The sequence below is a fragment of the Thrips palmi genome, unplaced genomic scaffold (assembly GCF_012932325.1).
Source record: "Thrips palmi isolate BJ-2018 unplaced genomic scaffold, TpBJ-2018v1 HiC_scaffold_6, whole genome shotgun sequence".
NCBI classification, from domain to species: domain Eukaryota; kingdom Metazoa; phylum Arthropoda; class Insecta; order Thysanoptera; family Thripidae; genus Thrips; species Thrips palmi.
This window is the reverse complement of record NW_023144633.1, coordinates 1013595-1027029: the sequence shown is the minus strand read 5'-3', so window position 1 is coordinate 1027029 and position 13435 is coordinate 1013595. Positions and strand designations below refer to the sequence as shown.

Here is a 13435-nt window from a genome sequence, read left to right as displayed (position 1 = left end):
CAGAGATTTGCCGAAGCCATGTTGGCGGGGAGGGGGGGGGGGCAGCAATGCGAGCAATGCGAGTCGCCGTTTCTAAAGCCGCGTGCACGAATGACGTCACGGCAACTTGAATTTCGGCTCCGATTTCAACCCAGACCAAGACAGGTTGTCCATTGAGAGCGAAGGTGATGTCGTCACCGAACGCTTCGAAAAGGACTCTACCCTCATTCAAGGGCGGCACACTACCGTCTCTGTCTCTCCTTTACGCTCCTTTACCACTCACTGTGTGAGAGGGAAAGAGAGGGGAGAGACTGTCGCAGGCGTGTTTCTGACGCGCGCCACCGCCGCCGGCAGCAGCACCTGTGCCGTGCTGCGTCGTTCCGTCCCTGCCGCGTGCGTGATTGGCGTGGTTCCGGCTTTCTGGCTGGCCCGGCTGGAGACTGTCAGTGCAGCTTCGCCCCGCCAGCACGCCCTGCCCTGCCCGCCAGTGTCCACGCCGTGTCCACGCCGACGGCCGATTCGCGTGCGGCTCGCCGCCCAGAGACTGACTCTAAGAAGCGCCGAGTGTCGCATTCGCCCCCGCCCTCCGGTTTCGCCCAAGTCGTCCAAGATTCTGTCCAAGATGTACGTGTCGCGGTCCCGCGACCTCAAGGTCCGGGCCAACAAGCGGGCCGTGGCGCAGGTGAAGACCGCCCTGCAGCCAGACCTGTACAACGCGCTGTTCGAGGTGAGTTGCGGCGCCGCACAGTGGGCCAGAAGACCGGCCGAAATCCCCGACGCGTTTTGAGCTCCAGAGTCGCTAAACAGGACTCGAACCGAACCTGTGACCCCACCAATGGATTCCTCGTCCGGAGAGCAATCCATTGGTGGGGTCACACGCTCAGTTCGAGTCCTGTCTAGCGACTCTCGACCTCAAAACGCGTCTCGAGTTTTGGCCGCCTCCGCCGGCGTCGCGGAGTCAAACAGCAATGCTACGGTGTTTTCCCATTTGGTCGTTATCGGCGCGTTAGTCATCGGCGTGCTCGCGCAGGTGAGCGTCTGTGTGTGTGTGAGTGCGAACTGCGGGACAGCTGAGACAACAACAGAGCGCGAGGGAGACGGAGCGAGACGGCCGCCCGCCATGCTGGTGTACGAGAGAGGGGCAGTCGAATGCAAACATGCGGGCCGGGCGTGGCGTGTCTGGCTGGGCGCTGGGCCTAGCCAGCCGCCTCGCCGCGCTCAAGTTCAAGTTCAGCTCTGCGCGGCTCGGCGCTGGCCGGCGGGGCGGGGCGGGGACGTCCGCGGTTGTTGTCCCACGGGAGCTGGTTTGGGCGGGGCCGTCTGGGCCGTTCTCCTGCTGCACTGCACTTCGCCTGGCCGACTCGTTTGTGTTCCTTTGTCCGGGAAGAGAGAGATAGAGGCTGGGCGTGACTCGGGCGACCTCTAGCGGCGCCTTCGTACACTTAACCACGTACCGCTTTGAAAAGAAGGGGGGGTCACGGCGCTATCTCGCATCGCAGAGACGTCTCTGGTGGTTTTTGAACCCCCCCCCCCCCCCCCCGCGAGGCAGGGCTCTGATTGCAGCTGATGGAGGATAGGGCGGCCCGGGCGGCCGTCAGTTCGCCAAGGTCGGCCCGCCCGTCCCTTTGGCGTTTCGTTTCCCTCTCCGTGGCCGGGCGCGTCCAGCTAGCCTCGCTTTTCCCGGCGTGTTTAAAAAGCGCTCGGCGTTTGAAAGGTTTCCTCCGCGGCCGGACGGGCGCCAGGCACATTTCCCTTCCCCCGCCTGACATTTGCTACCTGCGCCGCGCCTCCCAGCGCCGCTTGTCGTATCCGCGTGTTATGGTTATATGCGTGGCCGGGAAGCTCTGCAAGTTCTAAGCCGCTCTGCCGGTGGCGCTGCTAGGCCGGCCAGGCGGGGCGGGGCCGGCCTGGGGCCTGGTTGTCCGTCGAGGCCCGCGCGTCGCGCGTACCGCGGTTTAGCCCTCGCCGGACGCAGTCTGTCTGTCTGTCCGTCCGTCCGTCCGTCCGTCCGTCCGTCCGTCCGTCCGTCTGTCTGTCCCCTCGGTCGCAACTCTATCAGCACGACTACGAAATCGGGCTCGGGTTATTGTCCGTCGCTGTGTGAATGAAGCACCTAACGGTGTGGCGTCCGCCGCGTCCGCCGCGTCCGCCCGGCGTTTAGGCTGCGCACGGCTGCGGCAAGCAACCAAATTGTCCATGTTTGCGGAATGAAGTCAGCCAACGGAAAACTGTCACGCTAATTGGCGTCGCTCTGTCTCTGTCGCACTCGCGTTGCGTCCCGTAAGGGAGAGGCTGGCACTTTGGCTGCAGTGTGGCCGTACCCTGCTATAGGGGCGACGCTGGTTCTGGTGCTAACCACTAAACTCTTTATTCCATTGCAAAAGTTTTGTTCCTTAGGTCATCGTTCTCGCCTGAGTCGGTGGAGGCGGCGTATGAATCCTTCTTTTCGATAGTGAAATGTCGCCTTTTTTGCGTGTTTTTTTTTTTGTTTTTTTTAGTCGGGAGAAATAAGTCGTTAAAATTGAGTGGCCGCGTCTTGTCCACCTCCACTGGAGTAATTACTGCAGTCTCGCTTTTCCGCCGGGATGGCATGGCTTTCGATGTGCCTGCCCTGCCCTGCCATGCCTGGATTGTCTTGATGAGGAAAGACTTCTTTGGTCTTTTCCGCGCGCGGCGGGGGAATGATGTGATACCATTGGCATTGAGGGAAGGGCAAAAAGTGAGGGATTACCGCGTCCAGGCCGTTGCCACGGCGATGCCACGGCGTTGCCATGCCGACGCCGCGACGCCGCGACGCCGCGACGCGCGCCTGAAGCGCAGAGACTCCACCATTGGCTACCGTTTTTACTTGGCTTTTGTTCGTGGGTGGTCCAGTGCTCTCCAAGTAGTTCGGAAGTCGTGGAACGTCCCGAGTTCATTCCGAGCGCACGGGAAGAAAATCGAGCATTTTAACCGACCCTTAATTTTTTTTTCGCGTGGTGCAGGTTTAGATTTTTTTTTAAATGCAGAAAGTTGAAGAAATTGATCTTGTTCCAAGACGCGGTGGGGCTTGCTCATGTTCCACCTCGTCGATTCGATAGATCGAACCCGAAAGTGAACACCACGCGCAGCTAGCCTCGTCGGCGGGGAAGCCTGGTAAAGTAATTGGCGGCGGGTGTCTTCGTGTGACGCAACAGGGGCTGTCACTTCGTCACGCCGCCGGCCTGGCCGAGGGCCCGGCGGTGTGACGTTCGTGACGTGAGGCGGGCCCCGCGGGACGAGGCGACTGGCTGAGGTGCTAACGAGTAGTCCCCTGTTAGTGCAACGCCCTGCTCTGTCTCTCTCGCACCCTCGCGGCCCGCGATGCCGGGAAACCGCAAGCAGCCACCCAGACAACGCGCCGCTTGTGCTTGTTTGACGCTGCAGACAGAGTCGTTTTCGTCGCTCTGTCTCTCTCGCACTCATGGGGCTTCCCCTGTAGGTGCGAGAGAGAGAGAGAGAGACGACTCTCGGAATGATTCTGCTTGCTTCTAATGGGCCGTTCCTTTCCCGAGGAACTAGACTGCTTTACTTGGCTGGTTTCGTTCTCGGCGTTTGCTCGGCTCTGCGACCCTGGCTCTGGCTGCTCCGGCTCGCGCTTTTTGCGTCCGTCTGCAGACCGATTCCGAGAGTCGTCGCTCTGTCTCTCTCGCACCCAGACGGGACGCGCCATGAGAGCGAGAGAGAGAGAGAGCAGTCTGGTGGATGCTGCGGATCACCAAGGGCGCGGCGCGGTGCGGGCGTTGTGCGTGGCCTTGCCACTGCGCTGGAAAAACGCACCTGTCGCGAAAATGACAGTGGCAGCCTTGCTCTGCCTGGCTCTGCTTTGCCCGGCCTGGCGCGTCAGTCTTCTTTGCAAAGCGCGCTCCCTTTTCGAAGTTTTGGCAAAGGCGGTGGGAGCGCCTGCGAAGTCCCGGGTAGGCAGTGCCGTCGAGCGCGGCTGTGGAGCGGGCGGCCTGCCTCGCCCCTGCCGCCGCACAGTGGGCCAGAAGACCGGCGGAGGCGGACAAAATTCTAGACGCGTTTTGAGCTCCAGAGTCACTAAATGGGACTGGAACCAAGGCAATGTTGGGCCGGGCCGGTCGGGTGACCCCTCGACGGGGTGCTCGCTGGGTTGTAACCTGGCGGTAACGGGCTCCAGAAAACGTTGCCCCGCACGTTAGTTACAGTGGCGGCGCTGGCGGCGGGGAAGGGGCGGCCCGGGGCGGCCCGCACTACGTGACTACGTGACCGCCCGGCTCATGTATTCCAGATGGGCCCGTGACGGAGCGCCCCGATCGCTCATCCACTTCACCTGCGCCGCCGCACAGCACCCTGCTGCCGTGCCGGAGGACTGTAGGGCGAATGTTCCGCTTTTGGCTGTTTTATTTTGCAAAATGGAAAGCAAAAAAATATATTCGTGCAGTTTGTGCACTATATTCCGACTCAAAGTGAATTAGAGTGACACAATTTCCTCATTTCCGAGTTGCTTTTCTTGTTTGAACGCCTCCCGTCGGGGAAGTCGGTCCGAAACGCATGGCCTGGCCAAGGGGGGCTGACTCTCCCGAACCGTGTACGAAGTATTATATATTATAGGTATTATAGAGTATTATAGGTATTATTCCGAACATTTTATTTAGATAATTGTGTCGTTTTAAGTGGTTTTCCGTGTACCGAAGGTTTCCGAAATACGCAAGTTAGTTGAAAACAAGGATTCCGGCTTGCACTCCTGAGCCTCAAAATACTACCGCGCATCTTTAAGAGCCTCAGCACCTTGTCATCAGCCTTAGCGCCATTTCCTTACTCTAACGATCCGTCTAAAAATCGCTGAACGCCTGTTCACCACAATTTTACAAAACTTTCTCATTTTGAACCCGAAACTGCACTAAATGTGCGGCATTTTTTGGTATTATGGATTATAGTATTATAGGTATTATACAAGTATTATAGGTCTGTGTACGAAGTATTATAGGAGTCAGCCCCCCTTGGGCCTGGCTTTGTTCAGAAGTCTGAAGCGTTTGGTCGCTGTCTCTCTCTCACCCTCACGCAGCGCCCCGCGGGAGCGAGAGAGACAGAGACAGGTGTTCGCTCTGCTGGCTGCCCCATTGCCTGCATGCATGTATGCATGGACGCGGCCCGGGCTGCCTTTCTGGTGCACTTGCCCGGCCAGCCCTTCTGATTGGTCACGGTCGTTTGCGACTATCGCCACCCGCGCGCGCTCCGAGCGTGGCGGCGGGGCGTGGAGCACAGCGGGCAACGTCGCTGTCTCTCTCGCACTCGTGCGGAGCCCCGCAGCGGTGCGGCCGGGCGCGGCGCAGCACTGTTGGGAGTGAGCCTGCAGTGGAGCGTGGCGCACTCGTGTCCACATGCATCTCGAATTCGCAGTGGCTACGCCAGGCGAGCAGGGGCGCGCAGCACAGTGGTCCAGTCTGAGGACTTGTTTAGGGGGCCGTAAAATGGAAGCTCTAGGGCTCGACTTCACTCTGAAGAAATCGGGGCTGGATTCCCCCGACGTGCCGGATGCTTAAATTTGCCTTCATGGGCTCTCTCGATTCGGAGAACCAACACCTCGGAGTTTTGCCCGCCGCTTCCGACGACTGTTTGTTGTCGCGTCTTGGCTGCGCGGAGAGATGTCGCCAGGGCGGACAAAGGACGGGGTGCCCTCGGGTGCCCCGGCCCCTCGCCCCTCGCCGCCGAGGCGTCCAAAGAAACCGGCGTGAGATGCTGCCGACTCGTCCGGCCGTTTGGCCGTGCCGACGAGATGGAGCGCCACAAAGACCCAGCGTTCCCACGTTGGCCGTGCTTGGCCGTGCTTTGGTCGCTCTGTCTCTCTCGCACCGCGCGCCTTGTCTTTCGTCGCCGCGTTGCCGTGACGACCAATTAAAAGCATTACTGTTTGCCTCATGATTTGCGATAGCGTCTTTATCGCTGGAATAGCAATTTCGCATCGACAACCGTTTGGTTATTTACGTCTGCGCGTAGCACTGCCTAGCACAGCGCTCGCTTACGGTGTGTCGCGCTGTCGTAAGGCCGCGGTCGTAACTTTGCACTCATGCGTACGCGCACGCTGTGTGCTAATTAAACGCATTATTCGAAAAGGTCGCGCGTTGAAGTTCACCGAGACCACGGCACCAAGGCTGGGCGTCGTGCGTGGTCTGCCCGGCCCGCACTTCTCGGAGCCATTCAATTTGGCGGCGCCAGTCATGTTCCAGGCCATGCCGACCGCGTTGGCGGAGGCACGGCAGTCATTTTGAGCTGAGGTGAGGAGTGAGTGAGGTCACAGCGGGCGTGAGGGTTCGCGATGTTGAGGGTTTTGCAGGGTTTAACAACGGCTCTAGAATTTATTTTTTCGGAGAGGACCATGTGACACTTTTCGCCTACCTTCAGACGGGCGGTAGTGCTCTGGAGGGTTCTGGACGGCGGCTGTCGCGTCGCCGCACTCTCCCTGCTGCTCACAAGAACCCGACCGATAAGGTTATTTCGGCAGCAGCGTGACCTCTTGTCTGGTCCAGCCAAATGGTCCAGCCTCCGCCGGCCTGGGTCCGATTAGTTTGACCACATCCCGAATCCATTAATGAGTGGGAGTGCCTCCACTGTCTGACGGTGTGTTCCTTTCCTTCTGTTCCAGGTGAGTGACCGCCCAGCCCGGCGCAGGCCCTGCAGGCCCTGCAGACCCTCCACGCCGCCAGGCTCTCCAGGCTCCCGGTGGTCGGAGGGACCCCCGCCGGGGCCCCGCCTTGCACAGCACCGCCATGAGCCGCGGGGCCCTGCGCAACCACCTCAAGGTCTCCGGGGCTCGGAGCCCCTCCCCCTCCCCTGCCCCCGGCGGGATGGATCTCGGAACGGGATCGGGAGGGATGAGGAGGAGAGGATCTTCGGGATCGTTTACTTCACATTCGCGCGCTCCGAGCCTTGCGAAGAAATTGTTATTCTTGTTACGAAGGAGATGGCGCGAGCGTGGTGCGAACGCGGGTTTTCTTCGCGTGACGAAAGATTTTCTTGGGGTTTGGCGGCGCGCTGTATAATTTCCCGCGGGCCGTTTCTGCCGCGGCGGTTGACCGCTCATGGCGCGGTAATACACGTCGGCCGCATCGCGCGGCATCGCGTAGCACACTGTAATTATGCACGTCGCCGTCAATGTTTGCAACCGCGGCAGAAGCGGCTGCACTGGAAGGTTGAAAGCGGCGCGCTGTGGCGGGAGAATCAAAGTGGCGCGGTGTCCGACGAGCGTGTGTGCACAGCCGGTGCACCGCCAGAGAGTCGCTCTGTCTCTCTCGCACTCATGGGCGTCCCGTACGGGTGCGAGAGAGAGAGAGCGACGAAAACGAGCCTCGGCATCAGTATACGGGACGGCGTGTGCCCGCGCAGCCTCGCCCCGCCACGCCACGCCCCATTGCTCCATTAATGGGCTGCATTCCGAGCGAGGACTTTTCCCAACAAAGCGCCGTGCATATTGTAATTAAGGGGAGAAATGCGCGCGGTGACGGCCGCACGGCAGGCACACTGCTCGCCGAAGAAACGCCCCCCCCCCTTCCGCCATTTTAGGAGCAATCAGCTTTGCGCCCTCATATAGTTAGTTGAACCCTCTTCCAACTTATTATGAAGATAATTTTTAAAAGTAATTAATTTTTTGTCATTTTCCTTTTTTAAAATTTCGAATTATTCAATTTTTGTGTGCCTTCCCTGTTCCGTCTGGTCTGAGTCCCTCTCCCCCCCCCCCCCCCCCCCCCTTTGCCTTGGAAGTTCGGGACGACACTACACCATACATAGTCCACACAGTGCGGGCAGCCAATCGATTCGACCGTGCTGGCCGTGCTGGGTACCGAGACGGCCCAGACCTCCAGGGCCTTAGGGAAAAGGGGGGGGGGGCAAGTCGTTTGGGATGCCCGGGCCGTCCGCGCGTCCGCGTGCTTTACTTGCCTGGGGCCGCCGTGATTTGTCGGTGCAGGGCTGCAATGGATCGGCGCGCTGGAGTCGGCTGGAGTACGTTTGGGGGTGGGCTGGAACTGCTGGAGCGGCCTCGGCTGCAAATGGCTCCAGGTCTGTTTGCCGCCGACGCGGTTCGGCCGGGCGCACCGGGCGGCGCACGGTGTAGTGGTTGTTTGGTTTCAAAACTCGGTGTCCGGCCTTTGTTGTTGATGATGGCGGGCAACGGCTTGGCTGCGCGCTGCGCGCGAGGCACAGCGGCACAGCCAGCAGGGCAGGCGGCGTCTGCATGGTGGAGTTACGGTAGCAGCAGCGCCCGACTGCCTCGGGAGCGCTGTGCCGGTTGGCTTGGCCGCCCGATGGGTTGCCTACCGCCACGGCGGACCGCGCTCGAGCTTGGCCGGTGCTCTGTAACCATTGCCATTAAGGGCTAGACGACTCATGATCTGTTGGGTGCTCTGTAACACCACTATGCGGGCGCCACGATTTGGTGAAGGTTGGAAATTTGCCCATTTGCTCCATTCTTCTTTTTAATTTCTTTCATCGTTTGAAACCTTTTTAGCAATTTTTACTAAATTTTTTTTAAATTTTTTTTTTAAATTTTTTTGAGTGATTTTTTTTTGTACTGTTTTTGTTTTCTAGTGGTGCTAACTTGGTTGCTGACCCCCTTGTTGTCGTTGCTGCAGGTGCTGGAGCAGGACCGGCACGCGCTGCGCCGCAAGCTGGCGGCCACGGCCTCGGAGGCGGACTCGCGGCTGGTGGAGCTGCAGGCCGATGTCCGGGAGCTGCAGAAGGCGGTGGAGGAGCGCGAGGCGGCCCTGCGGTCCACGGAGCGCGAGAAGGCCGTGCTGGTCGCCGAGCTGACGGAGCAGAACACGCGCCTGGCCGCGCAGCTCAAGGAGGTGAGAGGCAACTGCAATGTGAAAATTTTGGGGTTTTTCCCGCCTGCAACAGAGGTTTACGTTTGTTTCCGTTGTGCAGTCCAACAAGACCGAGGAGCAGCTGACGGCCCAGCTGCAGGGCCTCCGCGACCAGTGCAACCTCCGCAAGTCGTCGCTGCAGGACCACGTCTCCAGCCTGGAGGCGCTGCGCGACGAGGTGAGCCCCGAGTCCCCGAGCGCGCCGCCGAGTCCCCCGCGCCGCCAAGGTCGCCGTCGTCGCGGTGGTCAGCGCCTCGCTGTTATCGCCGCGCCATTGGGTCGCTTGGCGCCGGCCGCTTGGCCGCCAGGCCGCCAGTCGGAGGGTCGCCTCGTCCGGCCCATCGGCGTCCATCGGACTGCCGTTCCATTCCGCTCCGTCCGCTGCCTCGCCGTCTCGTTTCCGGACATAAAATGCGGTGCTCGGTTGCGTCCGACCCGGGCTCGCGCGGTTCGCGTCGCCGCCGAGGCTAGACATGCGCTGCGCGTCGCGACTCCGCGCTCAAGGGACCTTCTGGACGAGCACGCGGGGTATTGACGAGGCCGTTTCGTTTCCCGCGGATAGCGTTCCGCTCCGCCGGGTTTGCTGCCGAGCAAGACTGAGAGGATGGTGGTGGTGTGGCTCGCCGCGCTGCTGCACGTATACCTGGCGCTCTGGGTAAATGGCTGAGGTAAGGTGGCCTTAGGGATGCTTGCGCGCCCATGTCCAGCCCGCCTTTATTGGACACGGGCGAACATTCATCGTAAGGCCACCTGCACTGAACTAGGCTGTTCCGATGTCCCCTCTCCGTGACGTAATACTTGGACGACCCCCGGCAGCGAGAAGCGCGAGTGATAACTGCGGCCGTGATAAGGAATGCAGACGCCGCTTCGGCTCCGTCGTGTCTCTCTCGGTCGCGATGCCACGTGGTTTGCCACGTGGTTTGCCCAGTGGGTCTCCCCGACCTGTCCGTTTTGGCGCTAAAGTGGCAGCGTTTGAAGTGGCGCGCTAACGCGGTGGGTGTTGCTTGCAGATCAACATGCTGACGGACAAGAAGGCGGAGCTGGAGAGGCGGCTGGCGGCGCTGCTGGCCGAGCGGGACCAGCTGAACGCGCTGCTGGACGACGCCAACGAGAGGATCATGCTGCTGGAGAGGACCACCCGGGAGCAGGAGATGCAGGTACGTCGCACGAGGCGGTCTAGGCTGAGAAGGCTCGCTGACGCTGCTCGAGTTATCTGCATGGCTGATTTGTTTGTCGTAGCTGCGGCAGAACCGCCGCGAGTTGGACGAGATCCGCCTGGTGAACAGCTCGCTGACCAGCCCGTCGTCGTCGCCCCTGTCGCTGCCGCACGGCCTCGGCCACGGCCACCGCTCCCTCCTCGACGAGATGGAGTGCGAGGACTCCAGCGAGTCGGGCTTCGTCTCCACCTCCGAGCTGCAGAGCGTGAGTACCCGCGCAGCGTGGCCGAGCGGTCTACGCCCGTGTCAGCGGTGCCGCGAGTGTGGGTTCGATCCCCCACCCGGCCTCCGTTTTTACGCTGTTATTGTTGTTGCAGTTGAAGGAGGAGGCCGTGGCTTCGTACCGCCAGCTGCGCGACCTGGCCAAGAGGCTGCGGAACAAGGACAAGGACGACTCGTCCATGCAGGGCGACTCCCAGTCGGAGCCCGACTCCCTGCCCTCTGTGGACGAGAACAACTGCAGCAAGTTCAAGGTACTGTCTCGTCTTGGCTTGGTTTGTGTTCAAGCAGTTTCGGGAAAGCTAACACCGGTGAACCTGATTGTGATTCCAGACCGGGCAGCTGGGCGAGGCGGTCCGCGACGTGACGCGGCTCGTCGGCGACCTGGTGGACCGCGAGGGCCTGGAGGGCGAGGCGGTGGAGGTGGAGCTGCACCGCGCCAGGGAAGACCTGGACCGGACGCGCCGCCAGCTGGAGGAGAGGACCGACGAGCTCAAGAGGCGCTCCGACCAGGTCATGGACCTGACCAGCAAGGTGCGGTTCTAAACGGCCCTCACTCCATGCCGTCAAAATTTCTTTGCGTCCTCAAGGTTTTAAAAAATTCCGACTTTTGACTTCTGTATTCCCTGTCTGCAGCTCTCCATTCGGGAAGCGGAGTTGGCTGGGGCGCAGGAAGAAAGAGACCGCGCCAGGGCGGACATGGATGAGACGCATCTTGCCAAAGATGAGGTGGGTGTGGTAAATGTCATTCTCCGGTTTTGGTTCATTTTCATTTACTTGTCTTATCATATTTTTTGGAAGTTGCTTCATGGTGGTCCTTCAACATTTTGCAGATTGTCCGCAAAGCGTGGGAAGTTCGAGATGGAGCTGTTGCCCGTAAGAACAAGGTTGAAGTACAATTAGCCAAGACTCGAATTGATGTTCTTCAAGCCAACTCTCAGCTGATGGAGGCAATTCAGCAGAAGGTTGAACTGAGTCAGCAACTAGAACAGTGGCAGGTATGTACATCGTGCTAGAATAAGTGTTTACATTTTTTTATCAGAAAGGCAGTGTTCTGATTGGTGTGATTGCATTGCAGATGGACATGCAGGCTCTGTTAGATGAACAGATGCGTCGTAAGTTGACGACTCAGGAACAGCGCTCCCGTCAAGTTGCTGTTGAAGCCTCACCTGAAGCTGCAGCTGCTGCCAGCGACAAGAAGAGGACCACCTCCAGTCTACGCCTTTTCAGCTTGTTCCAACGGTGATCAGAAAACCAGTTGTACATATGTAATAAGATTATTAATGAGTGCAATGCGCCGCCATGTTATCTAGATTTTAATTTTGTTGAGACTTAGCAAGCAGACCCCTCTGCTTTACTTGTTTTATCTGTATTTTCTATAATTAACTTTCAAGGGGCTTCGCAAATGTTATATCGACTTCTTGCAATTACTTTGTTCTTTATGCCAATCTCAATATTCAATGGTATTTTACTGTTCAGAAATGATTCATTAATTTGACTTTCAAAAGACATTTAGCCCCGCAATTTGAGCAGTGAAATTTGTTACTTAAGAAAAAAACAAGTTGTGATACTTTTGACTGAGGAATTCTTCTCATACTGTATTATGGTTGTGTTTCAAGGAGTACCAGATGTACTTAAATGTGTTAACACTTCTTAGGTTTTTACTTTTCACACTAGTCTTCTCTATATGAAAAGTGTATTTAAAATTAGGAAGTAAGAATGTAGTGCAATTAATGGTTGCATTGTTATAAATGTTCCGTGACTTTCCAACACAAAGCAATTTGTGTTGAGGGCCTCAAATGAATTTTTTTTTTATTATAAGAAACAAGTCACTTATACTTCTTCGCACTTCCCCTCCTTGATTTTTCTTTTTCTTCTACTTGACAAACCTGAATCTTATCAGGGACTTCAGAGAATCTGTCAATGCATTCTTCCCAGTTGTAGAACCATTATTTGACGCATGTAATGTAATCCTCTAGATCTGTATGATTTAAATATTACCTGGGAACACACCTTCTAAAAATGACCAAATCATGTTTTCTGAAGTTAACTATTGCCTTTTATTAACTCTCCTCATTTGAGGCTCACTTTTAAAGACATAAGGAATGTGATTAAGTTATTTGAATAAAACTTAAACTAGTGTATTTTTATTGGCCTTTGTTTTAGTTTGGAGCATCACAATCACTAACATTGGGACCCAACTCTTCTAATTTCTTACTTGAAGAAACAATTTTAGTGAAGTTTTTGTTATGGACTATGAGTTACTTTTCTTTGTTAGTGATATACCATGTTGTTCTTTTCAAGAACATTTATTTGAATTGATGGGTAAACCCTTAATGTGCCTTATTGTAATTTCTATTGTCCTTAAGGGATGTGGAAATAATTTCTTTACTTCAAAGCCTTGGATTTGGAGCAATATTTGCAACGTTCTGACTACGTGGGTAGCACTGTGTTGGAAATATCACCTCCAAATCTGAAGCATGAAACGCACATGTGCTCCAGACATAAATTAACTGGTAGGGTGATGCTTGTGATATGGCTGAAACTTGATTTGTTCTGAAGGACAGCCACCTTCTTGTCTCACAGAATAATTAATAGACTGGATACCTATGGTGTCCTGATCTTTATAGTGCTAGACTCGTCTGTGATAAACTGGCATGTATGTATTGTCAAATGTACAGAAACCAAAAGTAACATTAAGTGCTACAGGCTCTACATGCCACGAACTGACATCCTATTCAGGGCTATGCTCCAGCTGGTGGTCTTGGTGGCCTCCACTACCATGGCACTGTTGTGCTCAAAAGTGTCATTCTTGTTCCTGCAATTATTTTTGTAACTCCCATTCTGGTTGAGCAAGAACAAAATTGTGTAGAATCGCAATGCATTAAAATGATCGTCTTTTCTGTTCAAACTAAAACTGTGCTTACAATGAAATTTGTTAAATCAGTTTCCTCCATGAATTCCTGGATCTATTCATGCCACTTTACTTAACACTAGTCGATGTTAGTTTAACCAGTAGCAATTTTTTTAAATACAGCAATAACCAAGTTCTGTTCACAATGTACATACAGCACAACAAGATTTAGATTTTCAGTATTGTAGTTACAAATGCTGCTTGATTGAAATTTTGTCTTGACATGAATTTTGCTCAGTGCTGATCTCTCCTTGGACCATTAG

At 56.3% G+C, this 13435-nt stretch overlaps 1 protein-coding gene across 2 annotated transcripts; it reads left to right on the top strand.

Annotated features, from left to right (window-relative positions):
- Positions 1–392: 392 nt before the first annotated feature.
- On the top strand, positions 393–13192 carry LOC117651696 (bicaudal D-related protein homolog). Of its 2 annotated transcripts, none has more exons than XM_034395961.1 (10): positions 393–706; positions 8589–8804; positions 8884–9000; positions 9833–9979; positions 10062–10244; positions 10357–10512; positions 10592–10792; positions 10895–10996; positions 11092–11256; positions 11337–13192. In XM_034395961.1, the coding sequence occupies exons 1-10, from the start codon at positions 602–604 to the stop codon at positions 11502–11504; spliced, it is 1560 nt and encodes a 519-aa protein (XP_034251852.1). In that variant the 5' UTR covers positions 393–601; the 3' UTR covers positions 11505–13192. The 2 variants fall into 2 exon arrangements, with proteins under 2 accessions (XP_034251852.1, XP_034251853.1); XM_034395962.1 differs by having other exon boundaries at positions 395–706; positions 10895–10987.
- The last annotated feature ends 243 nt before the right edge of the window (positions 13193–13435 follow it).